At 47.6% G+C, this 22,068-nt stretch overlaps 2 protein-coding genes across 2 annotated transcripts; both read left to right on the plus strand.

Moving 5' to 3' along the window:
- Window positions 1-2,860: 2,860 nt before the first annotated feature.
- Window positions 2,861-6,243, plus strand: Bckdk (branched chain keto acid dehydrogenase kinase). The gene is made up of 11 exons (XM_027948356.3): window positions 2,861-3,055; window positions 3,175-3,243; window positions 3,329-3,439; window positions 3,723-3,770; window positions 3,852-3,971; window positions 4,054-4,152; window positions 4,356-4,429; window positions 4,755-4,883; window positions 4,963-5,052; window positions 5,526-5,684; window positions 5,785-6,243. Exons 1-11 carry the CDS (start codon window positions 2,861-2,863, stop codon window positions 5,927-5,929), a joined length of 1,239 nt encoding a protein of 412 aa, XP_027804157.2. The 3' UTR covers window positions 5,930-6,243.
- Window positions 6,244-10,120: 3,877 nt separating this feature from the next.
- Kat8 (lysine acetyltransferase 8) lies at window positions 10,121-22,068 on the plus strand. The gene is made up of 11 exons (XM_027948355.2): window positions 10,121-10,346; window positions 11,725-11,799; window positions 11,877-12,052; window positions 16,777-16,830; window positions 16,927-17,091; window positions 17,803-17,892; window positions 20,671-20,811; window positions 20,910-21,003; window positions 21,088-21,238; window positions 21,425-21,579; window positions 21,901-22,068. The coding sequence occupies exons 1-11, from the start codon at window positions 10,136-10,138 to the stop codon at window positions 21,963-21,965; spliced, it is 1,377 nt and encodes a 458-aa protein (XP_027804156.1). The 5' UTR covers window positions 10,121-10,135; the 3' UTR covers window positions 21,966-22,068.

Below are 22,068 nucleotides of genomic sequence, written 5' to 3' on the forward strand. Positions count from 1 at the left end.
GGGAAGGTACCATGTAGGGGTAGGGAGCTGGGAGGAAAGCCAGAGATTCAGAGATTCTTTCCCAAGGTCTATGGAGACCTTTCCCTAATTTCTCAGGCAGTCCAATCATGGTGAGGACTCCCAACTCCCAAGTTTAAAGACAGCTTCCCAAGAGGTCCCCTACTTCCTTTCACACATTATTTTAATTAATTTACTTTTTTTTTTTTTTTTTTTTTTTTGTAGTTCTGGGGATTGAACTCAGGCTTGTGCATGCTAGGCAAGCACTCTACCACTAAGCTATATCTGCAGCTCTTTTTATTTTGAGATGGAGTCCTACCTCAGCCTCTGGAGTAGTTGGGATTACAGGCATGCACCACTACCCCTCGTGTAGCACTCTCTTGTTAAAAATTTAAAAATATTTAGAAAATATATAGCCACAGTTAAAAAAAAATCAGTATACACACATACACTCACACCCCTCTCCCAGCACTTCTTGCCTGAGATAAAGTAATTATCTTCTCCCTGGTTTCTCTGCCTTTGGTTTCACCAACCCCCCACATTCACATTCATTGTCTAAGGAGCAGAGACCCAGAGCCCACAGTTAAAATCCTTCAGTGTTCCTCAGGACAACTGCAGACTTCTTATCCTTCCTGAGCTTCTGGTCAGCCCACTCAACCTTCTCATATTCTACTGTGGTTCCAGTTATATCCTCAGGTCATCCAGGCTGTTCCTCTATCCCGCTACATCTTTTCTGCTTTCGCTCCCTGCTCCCTTCCCTAGCCAAATCCTACTCAAGCTGAACCTATACCAATGTCCCAGTTCTTACCTGGTGCTCTCACCCCCCCATGCCCCCCCACCCTGCCCCAGGCTATCCTGACAGCAGACTGCACCAGAACTGTCTTCCTCTTCAGGGTAGAGGAAGGTCTTTTTATTTGATTCATTACCCAATCTTTCCTGGCACAGAAAATCACCCAGTCAGGATGACTTGCACTCACTATAGGCAGGAATATTATTAATAATACATAACACTTTTACAGTACTAATTCCATACCTGGCATTATTCTAGGCACTTTACATTTATAAATTGAAGTAATCCACACAACAACCCCAGGATTAATAATCCTTTATTTATTTATGTATTGGGGATTGAACCAAGGGGCACTTTACCACGAAACTACACCACCAGTCCTTTTTATTTTTAAATTTTGAGAAGGGGTCTCACTAAGTTACTTAGGGCTGCTCTAAATTGCTGAGGCTGGCCTCGAATTTGCGATCCTCCTACTTTAGCTTCCACAGTCACCCCGCTTGAATAATACATCCTCATTTTACCAATACCAAAATTAAAGCACCCAGCAGTTAACTAACTTGTTTCAAGTATTAGGGGGCAGAGCTGGGGTTCGAATCACGCAGTTTACTTTCCCATGAATGACTCGAGAGCTGAAAAGTGAAGGATAAGACCTCAGGGATGCTTGACATCTAAGAGTCTTTCCTTACTAGCGTTTTGCTCCCAGGTATCCCCCCACATTTTTTTTTTTTTGTACCAGGGGTTGAACTCAGGGGGCACTTGGCCACTGAGTCACATCCCCAGCCCTATTTTGTATTTTATTTAGAGACAGGATCTCACTGAGTTGCTTAGCGTCTCACCATTGCTGAGGCTGGCTTTGAACTCGCGATCCTCCTGTCTCAGCCCCCTGAGCCGCTGGGATTACAGGCGTGCGCCACCGCGCCGGGCCCAGGGAGCCCATTTTATTTTTTTTAATATATATATATTTTTTTTGTTGCAGATGGACACAATACTTTTATTTTTATTTTTTTATGTAGTGCTGAGGCTCGAACCCAGGGCCTCGCCCGCGCTAGGCGAGCGCTTTACCGCTGAGCCACAACTCCAGCCCCGAGGGAGCCCATTTTATAAAGCAGAAAATAGAGTCCACAGGCCACAGGTAATTTCGGGAGGGAGCTCCATTTATCAAGTGGTCCGGAAACCGGGATGTAGCCAGAATGGACTGGAGCCCCCGCTGTGAGTCCTCAGCAGCAAACTACAACTCCCAGGAGGCATCGGGCGCCCACAGCCCACGCGACGTCGCAGCGGCAGAGGGCGCAGGCAGCTTGGGTAGCCGCGTTGGTCTACAGGGCGGTTCCGCTCGGACCCGGGCCCTGGCTCTAGCCCCGCGGTAAGTGGAATATTTGCATAGACCCTGTGGGCTAAGGCATCCACAGCCGCCACCATTTGCGCTGGAGTGCGCATGGGCGAGGGGCTGCCATCTACCATATGGGGGGGACCCGGGCCGAACCAAGAAACCTCGCTGAGGGGTAAACTCAGATGGGGACTCCCGGTCCGTAGCCTCTACGCAGCTGGCTCTCTGGCTCACAGTGCTGTGTCGCACGTACTCAGGCCTGGCTCCTGGGGCCCGGGTCTGACCGCGCTGAGTAGGGGTCAGCCCCGCCCCCTGTACCTGAGGAAGCCAGGGCGAGGTTTTGGGCTGGATGGGTTTGAGTTCTTCGCCTGACTCCCCAGACCATCAGGTAGAGCCTCAGATTGAATAGGACCTCCGGAAAGCAAGGTTGAGTAGGCTTAACTTGTGTTTGGGGAGGTGACTGAAGGGCTGGCTAGAGATTGCTTAGGTTTGAGGATACCGGTGCTCATGTGGAGAAGTGGTGCAGGTCTTCTGAATTCGGATCCTTACAAGTCCACTTTACCCTGCTCTGGTAGATGGGAGATACTCTCCCGGGGCTGAGCTGGTCAGCATCCTCGACGGATCCTCACCCTTGAAGTCAGAGAAAGACCTCTGTCCACCCACACTGTTTGCCCCGTTTTGGGGTCGCCTCCATCTATTGGGTGCTCAGGCCTGGTAACAGACTAGTCCGACAAAAGAGCAGGACGATGATACTGGCGTCCGTGCTTGGGAGCAGCCCTCGGGCTGGGCCTTCAGTTCGGCCTCTCTTGGGGCTGTCACTCTCCATACGGGCCCATTCTACATCCGCCACGGATACACACCATGTGGAGATGGCACGGGAGCGCTCCAAGACGGTCACTTCCTTCTACAATCAATCAGCCATCGATGTGGCAGCGGAGAAGGTGCGCAGTGCTGATGGTTAGCAGGGGTCAAGTGCTGGAGTAGGTGTTCAGGGAACGAGGAGCTATGTGGTGGGGAAGGGATGTTGGAGGTCCAGTGCTCAAGGTCCATCTATCTTCAGCCCTCAGTCCGCCTCACTCCGACCATGATGCTCTATTCTGGCCGCTCCCAGGATGGCAGTCACCTTCTGGTAAGATTCCTGATCCCTGTTTCCCCTTTGGCTCCTGGAGCTCAGGGCAGCCACTCAGGTCTTGGCCTTGTTTGCCCTCTTATAGAAAAGTGGCCGGTACCTGCAGCAGGAGCTACCAGTGAGGATTGCTCACCGCATCAAGGGCTTCCGCAGCCTTCCTTTTATCATTGGCTGCAACCCCACCATACTGCATGTGGTAAGGTAGACAGGATCTTTGATCAGTGTGCATACCACCCAAGGGTTCAGTAGGGAGCCTGGGGCCCAGAATGGCAGACTTGCCTGCTGTGTCAGGGCCATACAGGACTAAACCCAAGCCTTTGAAGGTAAAGCTACATATTGATAGAGGTTGGAAAGGTCACAGTGGGGGTTGGAACCATTTGAAGTGGGTTGGGTGGTGATCCAGATGGGCACGCATGGATGGCTGTTCTCTACCCAGTGCCGGTAGCAGCCCTGTGAATTCCCATACTTCTTCCTTGCAGCATGAGCTGTATATCCGTGCTTTCCAGAAGCTGACAGACTTCCCTCCGGTGAGGCTGGGCAGAGCAGGGCGGTAAGGGACTAAGACACCAGGGTTGGACCACCTGTGCTTATGAATCTGTGACCTGCAGATCAAAGACCAGGCAGATGAGGCCCAATACTGCCAGCTTGTGCGACAGCTGCTAGATGACCACAAAGATGTAGTGACCCTGTTAGCTGAAGGCCTGCGTGAGAGCCGAAAGCACATAGAGGTCAGTGGCAGCAAAGTAAGGGCCTAGCAAATTAAAGGCACTGGGAAAGAGCATGAGGTTTCAGAAGCCATGCTTTTTACAGGATGAAAAGCTCGTCCGCTACTTCTTGGACAAGACACTGACTTCAAGGCTTGGGATCCGCATGTTGGCCACTCATCATCTGGCGCTACACGAGGATAAGGTGGGGCTTTGGAACCTAAGACCTGCCTGGGAAGGTCAAGTGAGGAGAGGAAAATGAGCCAGGTCCCCCCTTGGGCTGGGAACCTAAGCCAAAGTCATGGGGGAGAGGCTTTGGGGCTGCTTTGGCATTCCAGAGTTGTAGGCATTTGGCTGCCAAGGTGGGGTTGGAGGTGTTGCTAGTCCTGACCTTCTTTCTCCTGCCAGCCCGACTTTGTTGGCATCATCTGTACTCGTCTCTCACCAAAGAAGATTATTGAAAAGTGGGTGGACTTTGCCAGGTGAGGCTAGAATGGCTGAAGGGATGGGTGTCTTGGGGCAGGGAACTCTTAGTTCTGAGCCCTTGCCTGGGGCATCATCTAGGTTAGGGTTCTCAACCTTGGCACTGTTGACATTTTAAGCTAGATAATTCTTTGTAGTGGGGGGCTGTCCTATGCATGTTAAGATGTTTAGAAGGAACCCTTGCTTCTACTGACTTGATACCCCTGAGTTGTGAGGAGCAAAATTCTCTCCCCAGACTTCCATAGGTCCCTTGGGAGCAGACTAGTTTCCAGTTGAGAACCACTACTTTATGGGCTCCTATCTGAACCCTTTTCCTATCCACAGACGCCTGTGTGAGCATAAGTATGGCAATGCACCCCGAGTTCGCATCAATGGACATGTGGCTGCCCGTTTCCCCTTCATTCCTATGCCGTTAGACTATATCCTGCCTGAGCTGCTCAAGAATGCCATGAGGTGGGCAGGCTGGATCAACTGGGTGGGGCCAGATAGGAACTGTGGTGCCACCTCCTACTAATCTTTCCTTCCTGCATAGAGCCACAATGGAAAGCCACCTAGACACTCCCTACAACGTTCCAGATGTGGTCATCACCATTGCCAACAATGATATTGATCTCATCATCAGGTTTGTTCTGAGTGGGGTTGGGCTGGGTGGATGGGGGTTCCAGGCAGTTTACAGTTTTGCTGTAGAACCTTGAGCCAGTACCTGCCCCTCTTTGGGATTTGGACCCTGGTCAGAAAAGATATTATTTGGTTCTCAGATTGCCATGAACTGGATATTAATGGATCTACAGCCAGCTATGGTTCCCAGGACCTTGCCTCTATCAGTAACTGAGGGCCCTAGAATGGGGAAACCAGTCTTTGAGGCTGGGCTAAGAATAAATATCAAATCCGTTGAGAAGGTATAAGCAGGCAGTGGCCCAGGCAAAGGTGAGGATGGAGAACAGTTGGTTAAACAAACAAGGCCCAAGGGTCAAGGTGGACCACATTCCATATTGGGGTGTAAGGAACAGGAAATCAAATTTAGCACTCTTTCCTTGGGTGGTAGTAAGACCCTATCAAACCTGAGCTGAGCCCATGTTGTTGAAACCCTGCCAGAATTTCAGACCGGGGTGGAGGCATTGCTCACAAAGACTTGGATAGAGTCATGGACTACCACTTCACTACAGCTGAGGCCAGCACCCAGGACCCCCGAATCAGCCCACTCTTCGGCCACCTGGACATGCACAGTGGTGGCCAGTCAGGACCCATGCATGGGTGAGGCTCCCCCACCCGCCTCCACAACTGGGGATGGGGAACAACCCAAGGGAACTCAGGCCTCTGAAGCTCCCTATTCTATTTCCCTGCCTACCCCCAGCTTTGGCTTCGGGTTGCCCACATCAAGGGCCTACGCCGAGTACCTCGGTGGTTCCCTGCAGCTGCAGTCCCTGCAGGGCATTGGCACAGATGTCTACCTGCGGCTCCGCCACATCGATGGCCGGGAGGAAAGCTTCCGAATCTGACTGTACAACCTTTGGCCTGCTTGCCTGCCCAAGCTGGGTCACACTCCTTGCCAGGACCTTTGGGTCAGGCAGGGTGACACTCTGCTCCACATACTGCTGCATCTTGGGTCTTAGGGCCCCAGACAAGACAGATGGACCTACATGGAACTGGGTGCCACTCCTTCTCAAGAGAGCTCACTACTTCCTTGCCCCCAGCCTTGAAGGGGAGGAAACAGGGACCTCTGAGGCCTCTAGCAACAGCTCTGTCATTCTTGTTCCTGGGGAACCCCTACTTTGACATGTTATTTGTTATTAAAGTTCACATTTTGAATGCCTTCTTGGGCCCTGTGTATGGGGAGGGTGGGCAAACTTTCATTTCTGTCCCCTTTCAGATTCCCTGAGTTCTTGGGTTTAACTGGTTCATGTCCCAGTTTCTAACTGTTCTGAAACCTGGTAGACAGGGGTACAATTGGCCCCAAGTCTCCTGGTTTGATTTGGCAGGAGTGAGGGCAGCTTAACCAAAGATTTTTCATTCATCTCATTTAACAAGTGTTTCTGGGTCCCAGCCAATTTTGAAGGCCTAGGTAAATGCAGAGTTCTGACTCTTCCCTTCATGGAAGTCACAGATTTTAGAGGTGAAGGTCACCAGACTGGGCAATCCCCAGAGCCACCTGATGCCTGTGCCTGAGTAAGGTTAAAAATACCACCTGCCAGCTGCATCTGTGGCTGCCAAGAAAGGAACACAAGGTTGTGTCCTGGCAGGCCTCAGCAGAGACTTGGTGCCCCACCACAGAGGAAGGTGGGGCCCTAGTAGCAAGGGTTAGGGACTTGGGAAAAAGGAAAGGACTCCAGATAACAAGAGGGCTCAGTGTTACACTTGAGGCAGAACTTCCTGTGAGAAGAGTAACTCCAGTGAAGTCTCAGTTGGGAGCATCCTACCTCCTTTGTCAGGGAAGAAAGGCCGGAGAGGCTGCCTGGTGGGACTGGGGAGAAGAGTTGGACCTCTTTCTCTTGCCTTCACATTTGAGCCCTGACAGCTAACTTCCTGAGGCTGTAGGCCTATATCATCTCCTACCCTACAGGGTGATGGAGCTGGGAGACTAAGGGGAGACAGCAAGTGGCAGATGGTGGGAAACCACAATGCCTTGGTATGCTGAAATTCCTGCTGGCTGCAGAGCAAAAGGTAGAACTGGAGAGAGAGGCAGCAACCAAAAGGTGTAGGGCCTTGAAGCATAGGCTTTACCCTGGAGGCAGTAGGGATCCATTGGTGGGTTTTATGCTAGGAAGGGATGTTTTACTTTGGATTCCCTAAAAGCAGACCCTGAGAGGAGGATTTATGTCCAAGTGATTTGTAAAGAAAGTGTCTCCCAAAAGGGAGTAGGAGAGGCAGGAAAGAAGGGGAGAAACCAAGCAAGGATGTGATCTTGGGCTAAAGTCCAGGGCCAGTAAATTATGCCTTAAGGTAAAAGTAAGAGAGTTAAGCTCCACTCATTAATTCCTCCACTTGATAGTTAATGGTTAAAGTCTGTGTTGGGAAGTGGGGGTAGGAAAGAATTTAAACTTGGGTTGAAAATTGTTTTCAGCTTTTTCAGGCAAGACCTCAGACAGTTGTCAAAGAGCCTCAGGTGCTAGCCTTTGGAAGGACAGTGCAGGTAATCTGGACATACAGAAATTAAAAAAATCTCAGGAACTGGGCTGGGTGCAGTGGCACATGCCTATAATCCCAGTGACTTGAGGAGGCTGAGGCAAGAGGATCACAAGTTTAAGGCCTTTTTTTAAAAAAAAAACAGGAATTGAACTTAGGGGCACTCAACCCCTGAGCCACATCCCCAGCCCTTTTTGTTTTTTATTTTGAGATAGGGTCTTCTAAGTTGCTTAGGGCCTTGCTAAATTGCTGAGGCTGGCTTTGAATTCACAATCCTCCTGCCTCAGTCTCTTGAGCCGCTGGGATTGCAGGCATGCGATAGTGTAAGGCCAGTCCTGACAATATTATGAGACCTGTCTCAAAAAATTAAAAGGGCTGGAGATGTAGCACAGTGGCAAAGTGGCCCTGGATTCAATCCCCAGTAACAAAACACATAAACAAATTGCAGCCCTACAAAGCTCCAGAAGGAACAGTCAGATTTGCATCATTAATGGCCATTGGATTGGAGGAAGCATGATGAAAAGGCTGATGCAGTGACCCTGATCAGAGATTTATAAAGCTTAGGCTAATCATTAACTAGAAAGAACGTCATCTGTAACTGAAGATGTCAGGTGAAGTATTAAGTGAGGCATCAGTGAGGTAACAATTCTAAAGATAGGTTGGAATGGGAGAGAGCATTATGACTTGGTTCTTCCCCAACCTGACCGTTATTTTTTATTTTGAGGCAGGGTGGCTTTGAACTTGTGATCAAGTTCACTAAGTGGCTGAGGCTGGCTTTGAACTTGTGATCCTCCTGCCTCAGCCATCCAGGATTACAGGTGTGCACCACTGCACATAGCAACTCCTTCCTGACTCATTTCTTCTGTTTATGCTGCCAGACACTGAACTCTTACTACACCCCCCAACTCCTTCATGTATTTCACAAAGGCTAAGTTAAAGCCATTCCCACTTCTGACCCTACAGACACCTCTTAGATTTTGCTTGTGCTGTAATCTCTGAGCCCCATCCTCAGGCCCCAAGAATTCTACTCTTCTAAGAATTGTTTTGAAGTCCAGTAACTAAATTTTGTATCCAGGAACTTTCAAAGGATGGCTAAAGAGAATGTTCACTGAGTACATACTCTGCCTAGCACAATACATTGTTATATGAGCTACCTCACATAGGTTTAGTCTGCTTGCCTCATGACAGAAGCCAATTAGTTGAGAGAAAATACCATTGTAAAGAACTTTTTTTCTAATAAGTTAGCTGGCTGGAAGATGATAGAGATTCTTATCCCTAAAGAGACATCTTGCCAGGAAGCCAATTTAGAGGCAGATCATATAGGAGATGGGTGATCACATACTGGGTAGGCACCTTTTCACAGGTGTAGGTTTATGGCCAAATCACCTAGTGTTTCTTAGTTCTGCAAATCTCAACAAACATCAGTAGCCGGTTGCAGTGGCACATGCCTGTAATCCCAGCAGCTTGGGAGGCGGAGACAGGCGGAATGTGAGTTCAAAGCCAGCCTCAGCAACTTAGTGGGGACCTCAAGCAAATCAGCAAGACTCCTGTCTCTAAATAAAATACAAAATAGGGCTGGGGATGTGGCTCAGTGGTCGAATGCCCTCTGATACTAAACAAAACAAGACAAAAGATCATTTTTTTCCCCTAAGGCTATTGTTATTTATTCATTTGCCCACATGTAGTTCCTGCCTATTATACAACGATCAGGCTAGAGAGGGTGGCCTTTCTGCGGATCACCACTAGGATAATAGTAGAAAAAAATACTAATAACTGTGGAAGACCAGGGTCATGTGAAGCTAAATAAGCAGTCTGGCGCCAGATTAATGTTTGGCTTCATATACAGACAAGATGTTATGGTTTATATAGTTCTATATAGCTTAACCATACAGAGATATATACAAGCATGTATGTGTATATATCTATGTACACACATACACACATCGGTTTAAGTTTTGCCGATTCTCAGTGCATCTACATACTTGTCATATTACCCGAGGAGGTGCCAAACTCAAAAGATTCCTCAACTCATAGCCAAGACGCTCTTCATTGTATCCGCTGCCTTTATTTTGAAGCTACTTACTAACCCTGGAAACCCGTTCTTCCTCCACCTCAACTGTATCTTTTTCCCACCTTGAACAAGAGAAGCAGTCTCTTCAATCTTCAAATATGAGGTGGCCGGTACTAAGCCTGCGCAATTGAGCCGCGCAGTGGGGGACTGCTAATTCCAGACTTAATCCCGAAGCTCCGCAACCGAGGAGACCGTTCTGGCTTCGTCCCATTAGCGAGGGCAGCACCCCTGAAAACTGACACATTTTGGCAGCATTAGAGCCTTTTAAAAAATAACTTGAGTCATCACATTAGGAAAAACTGTCACTTCACAGAAAATCAGGAACTCAGGTCCACCCTCATCACGGGCCTAAGGACAGCAGCAGCGCAGCAGAGCAGACCGCAGGAACCAATTAGTTTCTGCCACATCACAGACCCCACCTCCAGACGCGAGGCTCCGCCCCCACGCACGGCTGACCCGGAGCTAAAAATCCTACGCGGCGCTACACTGTGGGGTCACTTCCGCCACCGCCATGGCGGCACAGGGAGCTGCTGCAGCGGTTGCAGCAGCGACTTCGGGGGTCGTAGGGGAGAGCGAGCCCGGGCCCGGGGAGAATGCAGCGGTCGAGGGGACTGCCCCATCCCCGGGCCGCGTCTCTCCGCCGACGCCCGCGCGCGGCGAACCAGAAGTCACAGTGGAGATCGGAGAAACGTACCTGTGCCGGCGGCCAGATAGCACCTGGCGTGAGGGCGGGGCCCAGGGGCGGGCTGTGTGGTGGGCGTGACTTGAGAACTTACCCTCCTTAAAGCCTAGAGCCTGGGGGTTTTAGCTGTGGGGGGCGGGGCGGGGGCGGGGCTTTGAACTTCTAGGTAAGAGGAGTTGCCTGGGTTGAGAAACCAGCCCAGTAATGGAGGCTGTCATTCTCTCATTGTGCGTGTGCCTCCTACAAAGCCACTAAGGGTATATCGAAGATCTTAGTATATACAGAACTCCTGTTCCACTTACTTGCTAAATATTAACCTTAATTTTCTTTTCTTGCGAACTCTGCTTCCACTGGTCTCTTTTGCCTCTGTCTTTCCCTTCTGTCTTCCCCTGTAGTAAAGAGGACCTTCCAGAACACCTTTTCCTTTGTGGTCTATAATCTTCTGTCATCTTCAAAATAAACTCCAACTTATTATTAGAGTGGCATTCATTTCTGTGTCCTCTCTGGTTTCTAGCCACCCCAAAAAAGGCCATTGCTAGACCAGAACATGCTCTTGGCTCCAAAAACCATGTGCCTTTTAACACCCTGCTCTCTGTTTGGAATGTCTTCCCTTTCTCCTATCATTCTTTTAGCTTGTATCTTTTGTGATGCCATTCTTAACTGCCTTCAGGCAAAGTGAGTTGTTCCCATCAGGCAAAGTGAGTTGTTCCCATCTGTATGTTCCTTCTACATTCTTTTCATACTTCAGTCATGGAATAGGTAACATAATGTTGTAATTCTCTGTGGACTCCTCCCCCATCAAACTGGGAACTTCTGGAGGGCAAGATCTCTTGTGATTCAGTGTTGTGTCCAGCAAAAACACAGTGTAGGACCAAACACACAGTGGTTACTTTATTAATTGAATGTATGCTATTTGTGGGGCACTGCACTAAAAATTTTGGAGGCATTAACTCTGAGTTGGGCACTATTATTCCTGTTTCCACATGAAGAAACTGAGGCTCAGGAAGTCAAGACAACTTGCTCAGTTACACTTAGCTAGGAAATGGGGAGCAAGAATTATAAAACTCAGGTTGTGTTAATGCTGTGCCAGCCCTCATGTCCCCCAAACAAATGAATTACTGAGTGTATACAGTAAAATGAACATTGAAATTTGGAGTCAGAGCTAAACTCAGTTAAGTATCAGTTCTTATCACTTTTCAAATCTATGACCCTGGGTAAGCCTCATTTTTTTCCTCATCTGTAAAATAGGAATAACAGCTCCAACCTGGCTCACCTCAGGATTGTGAAGGGTATAAATGCAATGGTGGATGTGGACAGATGAATCTGGAAACAGCTAAAAACCTGAAAACTGCTCCACAATGTCTTGGATCCCTCTTGTTTTAACATTTCCTGACAATCCTAGCCTTTTTTCTTTACAGATTCTGCAGAAGTGATCCAGTCTCGAGTGAATGACCAGGAGGGCCGAGAGGAATTCTATGTGCACTATGTGGGCTGTGAGTGCTTTGGGGCCTCTCGGCTTGGGTGGGAGGAGGAAGTGGCAGGACAGTACCTTCATGGCCTATCCTAACAGTTAACAGGCGACTGGACGAATGGGTAGATAAGAACCGGCTGGCACTGACCAAGACAGTGAAGGATGCTGTACAGAAGAACTCGGAGAAGTACCTGAGTGAGCTGGCTGAGCAGCCTGAGCGCAAGATAACTCGAAACCAAAAGCGCAAGCATGATGAGATCAACCACGTACAGAAGGTCCGGGCCCCTCCCCTTCCCCAGGACTCCAGTGGCCCAGCTGCTTCTGCCAGCTCCCTTGGGCCTCTTGAGTTCCAGTGCCAAAACCACAGCTACTCCCATTTCTTAAGTTCTTTATAGTGAGTGTATCAGGAACTTCATCTGTCCAATTTACTCTTTATAGGTAGAAAACTGAGGCTCAGAAAGTGAAAGGGCTTGATTCCCACCTGACAGCAAGGAACTGGCACAGTTGGGCCTGGAAGTCAGACTTCCTGCTCCCTCTTTCGAGGCCTCCTGTGGCTGTGTCATATTAGACAGAACAACTTGATGTCTAAAGGGAATTAGGAGAATGAATCATATTGGACACCTGCCTATTACAAAACACCATTCTAAATACATGTACAAGCTCATCAAATTCTTCCTGACAATTTACCACCACAGGAATAATTATTTCTTTCTGTAGATGAGGAAGCAGGCTCAGAGAGGTTAAGTAACATGCTCAAGGTCACATGGCTAGTAAAAAAAAGGGGCTGGAATTAGAATAATTATGCCATACATTGTTCTTTGAGCCAGAGTATTAGGTTTAAATATTTTAGTACATGATCTCACTGTTGTTTCACATTAACCCTTTGAGGTAAGCATTATTATTATACCCAGTGTACAGAAGAGGCACAGTTTAGAAACCCAGTTAGAAATTAGATCTGCTAACTAGATTGTCCTGCTTCAGAATCAAGTCCTTAACCATGGTTTGATACATACTAGAAACCCAGGTCATTTTCCTCCAAAACTTGGGTTTCTCTGTTTTTTTATTTTTCCCCACCAAGCTAGACTTGTCCCTGGGGGTTACTTTCCTTCCAGTCTGAGGCTCAGTTTGTGTGTGTCTTTCTTTCTGTGTGTGTGTGTGTGTGTGTGTGTGTGTTTGCGCGCGCGTGTGTGTTGTAGTGGTAGTAGTAGTGGTGGTGGTGGTGGTGGGTGTGGTAGTAGTAGTAGTAGTAGTAGTAGTACTGGGGATTTAACATGGGGCACTTTACCTCTGAGCTACATTCTTAGTCCTTTTTATTTTTTTATTTTGAGCCACGGTCTCCCTAAGTTGCCCAGGCTGACTCAAACTTGTGATCCTCCTGCCTCAGCCTCCCATGTTGCTAGCATTACAGGCGTGTGCCACCATGCCTGGCTGAGCCTCAGTTTCTTGACTTATAAAATGAGTACAAACAAGAGCAGGATTCATCAAGGTCTGATCAAGCAGTCATTAGTTTCAACCTTCAGTTTCATCTTTCTGAGCACTTATGTGCTTTGCAGTGACGTTTTTCAAACTGAAGGTCAATCTAGTAGTAGATTGTAAACTCAATTCAGTAGGTGTGGCTAGCATTAAATTTTTTTAAATGGAAGAAAGAAGTAGGCTAAGAGAAAATACCAGAGTTCCTTGCATGTTATTAAGGATGAGTATTGTTTCGAGAAGCTTTTGTTTCACATGTATATGTACATATACAAAAACATGTTGACGGGTTTATAGTGCCAACTACACCTCCTAGTATGGATTTGATGAAATTTAAAGTGCAGCCAGACCTGGTGATACATGCATTTGAGTAGACTGAGGCAGGAAGATCATAAGTTCAATGCCAGTTTCAGCAATTTAGCGAAGCCCTAAGCAGCTTAGTGAGATCCTGTCTCAGAAAATAAAAGGACTGGGTATGTAGCTCAGTGGTTAAGCACCCCTGAGTTAAATCCCTGATGCTCCCCCCGCCCCACATAAAAAAAAAAATTGAAGTTCCCTAACCTAGAAAACTCCTCCAGTTTAGGGTAGCACTATCCAATTGATTTCCTTTTATAATGGAAATATTCTACAGCTGTGCTCTTCAGTACTGGAGCTACCTTAGCTACATGTGGCTGTTGAATACTTAAAATATATTAGTATGACTAGGAGTTTTTTTGGGTGGTACTGGGGAATCAAACCCAAGGCCTTGCACATGGTAGGCCATGTGCTCAAACCTACCTCCCCAGCCCTTTTTAATTTATATATTTGTACTGGAGATATTATACCAAGGGCCTCTACCACTGAGCTATATATCTAGCCCTTTTTATTTTTTGGTACCAGGGATTGAACCCAGGGTTGCTTAACCACTGAGCCACATCCCTAGCCCTTTTTTAAATTTTTTTAAATTTTGAGTCTCACTAAATTGCTGAGGCTGGCTTTGAACTTGGGATCCTCCCTGGGATTATAGCCTGAATTTAAATATAAATAGTACACGTAGTGACTAGTGGCTACTCTATTGGACAGTACAGGTCTAAGATCCTATTATTTCCCCAACTAATTTGCATTGGACAGAGATATATCTCTAAGCTGGCATCATTAGAGCGATAGAGGCCCAAGCTATGGTGATAGTGGTTAATAAACCTCAGCAACCTAGCAAGGCCCTAAGCACCTTAGCAAGACCCTGTCTCAAAAATAAAAGGGCTGGGGTTGTGGCCCAGTGGTTAAGTGTCCCTGGGTTCAATCCCCAGTAATCCCTGCCTCCCACCCTCCACCCCCACAAAAAAGGATGGGGTAATAAAATAATCAGCAAGTTAACAATTAGCAAGGTTTTTCAGAGCCTAATTAATGTTTAATTCTAAATAAATTGTAGCATTTAAGAAAAATAGTGTTTTTGTAGTTCTTTAATGCTATCGTAGAAGATTATGCTTTGTGAAAGTCGGGGAAATACATTTTAAAGAAACATGAGAAGGAATATCTTCCTTCAGTTTTGCAGTGGTCAGGCCTGAAATTGAACCAGAAACTTGAGCCCAACTCTGCTGAGTACTAATTTTGTGACCTTGGGCAAGGGACCTTCCCTCTTTGTGCCTCAGTTTCTTCTTTTGTATAATGAGGCTAGTAAACATTCTTGTTTCAAAGCCTCACTGTGAAGATTAAATGAAATAATGTTCATGGAGTATTTGACATTTAGAATGAATCGCAGCTAGTTAGTCTCCAAGGGTAAGTGACCTCACCTCTCCCTGCCTGTTTAAGACTCTGTGAAATTGGAAAAAGAATGTTCCATCAAAAGGCTGATTGAGTCCATATTGGCAAAATGCTTTGTAGAGGAGCATTCTAGGTAAACAATGGCTACTTTCTCAACTATGGAGCAGATTTACTCTGTTATAGGCCATAGGCCTTCAAGGGTCTCCCTTGTCAGGCTATGCTTGGTTTGTCCTTCAGAGTCAGGCCTAGGAACAGGATATGCTTTGTGACATGACTTTTAGTCTCTGCTTTCTTTTTATTGGGGGGGATCAAAAACATATTGATCCTATCCCTGTTCATCTGGTGAGACTGGGCTGCAGTGGGGGGAGGTTTGTGGCAGGGCGCTTGGGATTGAACCCTGGAGTGCTTTACCACAAGCTACATCCCCAGCCATTTTTTTATTTTGAGACAGCATCTCACTAAATTGTTGAGGCCGGTTTCAAACTTGAGATCCTCCTGCTGCAACCCCTAAAGTCGCTGGATTACAGAGGTGCACCACCACACCTGGCTAGTTTTTGCTTTCTGGGGACTTAGAAAATAGGGGGAAACAAGGCAGGGAGAAGTTGGAGGGCTTGTGTTGACCATGTCTGACCTGGGAAGGAGGGGGTGTTAGAATATAGAAAAATCTAGTCAATAAATAAATAAATAAATAAATCAAAGCCACATAAAAAAGAAAAAGAAAAATCTAGTCAAGCTTCCTGGAGGGGATGGGAAGGATGTTGGGCCTTGAAGGAGGAGGAAAAAAGAAATCACTGTAAAAACAATTACACATGATAGCCCACAAAGCCCTGCTCTGTCATGCACTCACCTGACTCAGGCCCTGCCAGATTGAGGAAGTGCTTTCTGGCAGCTTGAAGACGAGGAAGGGCATCCTCAAGGAAGTAATCTTGTGCAAAAGCATGAAGGCCAGAAAAAGGGCTGTTGATATCTGTAGGTTTGAGGGGCTGAAATAGGCAAGGAATCTAAGGAGAACTAGTTAATTGTTCAGACCTGAAATGGTGGCAGTGACTGTTTGGAGTGAGACAGGGAGGAGAATTCCAGAGAAGACCAATTCCAGAGATGTCAAGGAGGTAGAGTTGGCATCCACCCTATTAGGAATTGATCACTAATTGGATGCTAGACTTAAAAGGAGGGAGGAGTCCTAAGATCAGGCCTAGTTATTGGTCTTGAATAGTTGGGCCAATGGTGATGTTCCCAGTGGAAGGGAGATCTAGAAGGAGGAACACATTTGCTGAGAGGAATATTGAGGTTCTTTCTAGGCATCTGTAAGGAGGACCTTTGGGAACAGTCCCATGGACAGGAAGCTACTTGGGTCTGGTGTTTAGGAAAGATGTCCAAGTATATTGAGGAATCTGTGACAGTTCTTATTTTCTACTTGGAAGATGAGATCCATTATTTCATCTGAATCACAACTTTGGGATAGTTGGGTTGTCTCATTATACAACTTTCAGTCCTTTCAACCCAAGGACTGAAACCAGGCCTCCTGATCCTATCCCTGTTCATCTGCAAAAGTTCCAAACTCAGGTATCAGTGTCATCTGAGATGTGTGGGTAGGTGGGTAGCTAGGAGAGGAGGAGCTTAGACCACCCAGCTACAGAACCAAGTAAAAAAGCTGGTATCATGGTTATTATTGTCATTTAGGAGATGAGTCTTGAAGACGATAGGGAAGCATTGTGGGTTCTGGGACAGGGCAGGGACAGCCTGACCACCACCTCTATCCACCGTTGTCCACTTTTCTTTCCTTGCCCAGACTTATGCAGAGATGGACCCCACAACAGCAGCCTTGGAGAAGGAGCATGAGGCGGTAAGCAGGGTCAGGTCTCCTAACTGGGCACTCCCTTTCTTTGCTTCCTTGTCCTTGCTGAGCCACCTAGTGCCCCTATTCCCACCTTCTTTGCAGATCACCAAGGTGAAGTATGTGGACAAGATCCACATTGGGAACTATGAAATTGATGCCTGGTACTTCTCACCATTCCCTGAGGACTATGGGAAACAGCCCAAGCTCTGGCTCTGCGAGTATTGCCTCAAGTACATGAAATACGAGAAGAGTTACCGCTTCCATCTGGTGAGGCTGGGCTGCAGTGGGCAAAGAGGCAGGTGGGCATCAAGGTTGGGGGCAGTGAACTGAGCCTGAAGCATCAGGGAGAGAAGTCAAGTATAAGGAGGGGTTGCCTGAAGGGACCTGGATTCCAGGCCTGGCTTTGATGTTGCTGACATAGTGTGACCTTGGCCAGTTTTCTGCTTTTCTGTTGAATGTAAACAATAGTCTCTCAGATTCTTTGCCCTTTATTATGTTTACCAAGGCCAGCCCAGTACCAGGCTGCTCAGTGTAAAGGAGGGAACAGTCTGAGCAATTGAACGTTGGGGTGTGGACAGGTGGGAAGAAAGGGCCATACTAAAAGTGGGACGCTGTCATCACCAGCGTGGTGGAGTGTTTCCCAGAGCATGAAGTCTGAGGCAAATATATGTGGCTTAGGAAAACTTTGGTAATGGATGAATGACCTCTAGAACCAGGCCAAGAGAAGCTTAAAAGCAGATATTTGAGTGAAACTTGAGCAGGTTGTTAGTCTCTCTTTGCCTCAGTTTCTTCATCTGTGAAATAGGGTCTATCTCTAAGGTTGCCGGGGAGGATACAGCTAGAGTATTAAGCAGAGGGTTTACAAATGGGGAAACAAAGTGCAGAGACTTGCTCCAAGCCACACAGGTGGTGGGGTGGGAAGCACCTAGCAGAGAATTTATGGGTCTCAAGTCTGTGTTCCTTCATCTCTGTCCCCAGGGCCAGTGTCAGTGGCGGCAGCCGCCAGGGAAGGAGATTTATCGAAAGAACAACATTTCTGTGTATGAAGTAGATGGCAAAGATCATAAGGTGAGCTGGTGGCTCAGAGCCAGTGGGGAGGTAGGGAAAGCTCGGGACACAGCCTAGATGATTCTCACTGCCACTGCCATGTACGGGCTAGCCTCAAGGTGCATGTCCATTGGGAATAGGACTGTGAAGTCTTACTTGGCCTGGCACCTGGCCTGTGGTTGGTGTGCAGTAAAACACATGTTCCCGTGATGCCAGCCTTGGGCCCATCTCCTTTCTGTCCCTGAGGATCTCTTTGATGGGGGTAATTCAGGTTTGGGTAGTTCTAGAGCCCAGATTGGAGATTGTCTCGCCTGAGGCTGCTCTTAGACAGCTTTCTCTTTTGGTCTAAAGGAAAAGTGTTTGTTTTTGCCTGGGAGGGGACAGCTTTGTTTTGAGATTTCCTCCCTGAGAGCTCTGTGGCTAATGTTGGCTGTGTTCCTTGTTCTTAGCAGAATGACTTCAGTGGGGCAGGGAGTGGCCTTTAGGGCCTGCTCTCCATTGTTAAGAACATGGCCTTGGGGCTGGGGTTGAAGCTCAGTGGTAGAGCACTTGCCTAGCATGTGTGAGGCACTGAGTTCTATTGTCAGCACCTCATATAAATAAACCAACCAACAAATAAATAACAACTAAAAAAAAAAAAAAAAAAGAACCCAGGGGATGGGATTGTGGCTCAGTAGTAGAGCTTGGGCCTTGCACGTGTGAGGCACTGGGTTCAATCCTCAGTACCACATAAAAATAAATAAAGGTATTGTGTCCATCTACAACTAAAAAATTATTAAAAAACTGGTCTTTGGCAGGGCATAGTGACACACACCTATAATCTGTTCCCAGCTGCTCAGGGGAGATTGAGGTAGGAGGATCACAAGTTCAAGGCCAGCCTGAGCATCTTAGAAATCTGTACTTCAAAATAAAACACATAAAGAGCTGGGGATATTGCTCAGTGGTCAACCTGGAAAAGTTTCTTCAAATGTCCCGGTTTCCCTTGGAAGGGCACTATAGTATGAGATGAAGAAGGCAGGCTTCAAATTGCCCTGTCACTTCCTGGTTGACCTTAGACAAGTTACTTAACTTTGTTTTGTTCCTGTTTCCTCATCCATAAGACAAGAGTCATAATTATTTGCCTAATCAGCTTGTTAGTGGAATGAATGAGACCACAAATGTCAAGTATGTAGCGCAGGTGCCTGGCATGTAGTTAGTAGATGCTTAGTAAACATGGGCCTTTGTTATTGTTGAGTAGTTGGGGAATACCTACACTGAGCCTGGCCCTGGCCTGCCTTGCTGAGCATTCATGGGTACAATGACAGAAAGGGCTCCCACTGGAGGTGTGGTATACTTTCCAGCTCTACCCTCTGCCAACTTTGAGGCCTCATGCAAATGCTTCCCTTCCCAGAGCTTCCCTTTTTTCCTAAGACAAGTGGGACTAGCAAGGCTGGCTCACACAATCATTAGGTCAAATGAAAGAGCGGATTTGAAGAGGTGTCATAAACCAGAGAGTCCACTTAGGCCATGGCATGAAGCCAAACTCAAGGTCCCATTGTCCCTCCTGATGCTGGCGTGCGTGGGTCTTTGGGTCTTTGCTAAGGAGTCTAGTCAGGCTGAGGAGAGTGAGTGTGGACAGGCTGAGCTCAGGCTTTAGGTCAAGTGCAAGGGCCCTCCACTTTGTAGATAGTTACCAGCATCATGTCTAGATAGATGCTGGGGGCCCAGCTATGAACAAGACAGAACTCGCATACCAGGCAAATTCCTGTCCTGGCACTCACCAGCCATGGAACCATAGGCTAGCCTCAGTTTCCTATTCTGAAACAAGTTAATGTCTATAAAGATTGAGCCAGATTATACATGTAAAACACCTGGCCTATATTTAGCACTCAAAAGTGGTGAGTTAATGATTAATCCAGCTCTGCCATTAACTTGTTGAGTGCTAATGACTGACTTCTCAGTTTCCTTATTTATCAGAAATTGACTCTAAGACTCCTTCCAGTTGTTTTTTATTTGTTTGTTTTTGTTTTTTTGTACTGGGCATTTAACCCAGGGCCCTTTACCACTGAGCTACATCTCCAGGCTGTTTTTATTTTTTTGAGACAAGTCTCACTATGTTTAGGGCCTCCATAAGTTGCTGAACCTGGCCTCGAACTTGATCCTTCTGCCTCAGCCTTTGGAGTTCCTTGGATTACAGGACTGCACCACCATGCCTGGGCTCTTTCTAGTTTTTTTTTTTTTTTTTTTTGGTATCAGAGTTTGAACCCAGGGGCACTTAACCACTAAGCCACATCCCTAGCCCTTATTTATTTATTTTTAATTTTTTTAGTCATAGTTGGACACAACACCTTTATTTATTTCTTTTTATGTGGTGCTGAGGCTCGAACCCAGAAGCTTGCATGTGCTAGGAGAGTGCTCTATTGCTGAGCCACAACCCTAGCCCCTCTAGCCCTTTATATTTATTATCTTGAGATAGGGTCTCGCTAAGTTTCTGAGGCTGGTTTTGAACTTGGTATCCCTTGCCTCAGCCTCCTGAGCTGCTAGGATTACACTATGCCTAGCTCTCCTTCCAGTTCTAAATACTACTCTTCTGGCCAGGTGCACACTTGTTGGGGAGGAGGCTGAGACAGGAGGATTGCAAGTTCAAGTCAGCCTCAGCCTACCAAATATGAGATTACAGGCATGCACCACTGCACCTGGCTACTGGCTTGCCCTTTGGAACCTGGCATGTACAGAACAACAAGGTGGCTGCTCCTGCCCATGCTGGTTGGGGGAATTGTACTTGCTCTCTGAACCTGTTTCCCCTCCCCGACCCCTCAGATTTATTGTCAGAACCTGTGTCTACTGGCTAAGCTTTTCCTGGACCATAAGACATTGTACTTCGATGTGGAGCCTTTCGTCTTTTACATCTTGACTGAGGTGGACAGGCAAGGGGCCCACATTGTCGGCTACTTCTCTAAGGTGCTGAATGACTAAACCCAGGTTGGGGGAGGGTGGGAAGTATAAACTGGAGCAGGGGCTGAGCTTCTCCAAAGATCCTGAGCACCCATCCCCTGCAGGAGAAGGAGTCTCCAGATGGAAACAATGTGGCCTGCATCCTGACCCTGCCCCCCTACCAGCGCCGTGGCTATGGGAAGTTTCTCATTGCTTTCAGTGAGTGGCTCCTGTGGTGGTGGGGACAGAGAAGGGTTGCTAGGGTGGGCTGGATCCTCAGGATTCTTCTTCTCTTGTTATCAGGTTATGAGCTCTCCAAGCTAGAAAGCACAGTAGGATCCCCAGAGAAGCCACTCTCCGATTTGGGCAAACTGAGCTATCGCAGCTATTGGTCATGGGTCCTGCTAGAGATTCTGCGAGATTTCCGGGGCACACTGTCCATCAAGGACCTTAGGTGAGAGCCCTGGTCCCCAACCATGTTCAAGGCATGCTGCTGTCCACTGAGGACCTTGTAAGCAAGGCATCCTGGCATCCTCAAGGGAAAAGATTAGCCACAGATCCTGTCTCCTTGTCCCTTTTGCTATCCTAGGCAGACCCCATAAGACTTATATCCATCATCTTCTCTAATGCTTTTCTGCAGTCAGATGACCAGTATCACCCAGAATGACATCATCAGCACTCTACAGTCCCTCAACATGGTCAAGTACTGGAAGGGCCAGCACGTGATCTGTGTCACACCCAAGCTGGTAGAGGAGCACCTCAAAAGTGCCCAGTATAAGAAACCACCCATCACAGGTGTGTGGGTGGGGGCTTGCGTGTGTGTGTGTGTGTGTGTGTGTGTGTGTGTGTGTGGTGGGGGTAGGTATAAGGACTGCTAGAAACCAATTCCTCCTTTCTGTTGTCACAAGATCCCAAACCAGTCAAACCAGCTTCCAGGACAGAAGCCTGGGGCAGGCTACTCATTCCTGGGTTTCCCTGCCCCCTCCCCCAAACTCAGGCTGCCCTTTTGTTCTCTCCTGGAGGAGGTGAAACCTGGCTTGGGCCCAGAGCGGGAGCAGCCGGGTGTGAGCAGGCCTGGCCCAGAGGCCCTGCTTCTCATGCCTCTTCTCCCCACAGTGGACTCTGTCTGCCTCAAATGGGCCCCCCCAAAGCACAAGCAAGTCAAACTCTCCAAGAAGTGAGCAGCCAGTGCCCCTGCTGCTGGATCTGTGCCTCCTTGCCCCTAGCCTGTAAATATGTACAGACCTGTTTCGTCCATTTTTAATAAAGTAAATTCTGCTGGTG

The sequence above is a fragment of the Marmota flaviventris genome, chromosome 19 (assembly GCF_047511675.1).
Source record: "Marmota flaviventris isolate mMarFla1 chromosome 19, mMarFla1.hap1, whole genome shotgun sequence".
NCBI classification, from domain to species: Eukaryota; Metazoa; Chordata; class Mammalia; order Rodentia; family Sciuridae; genus Marmota; species Marmota flaviventris.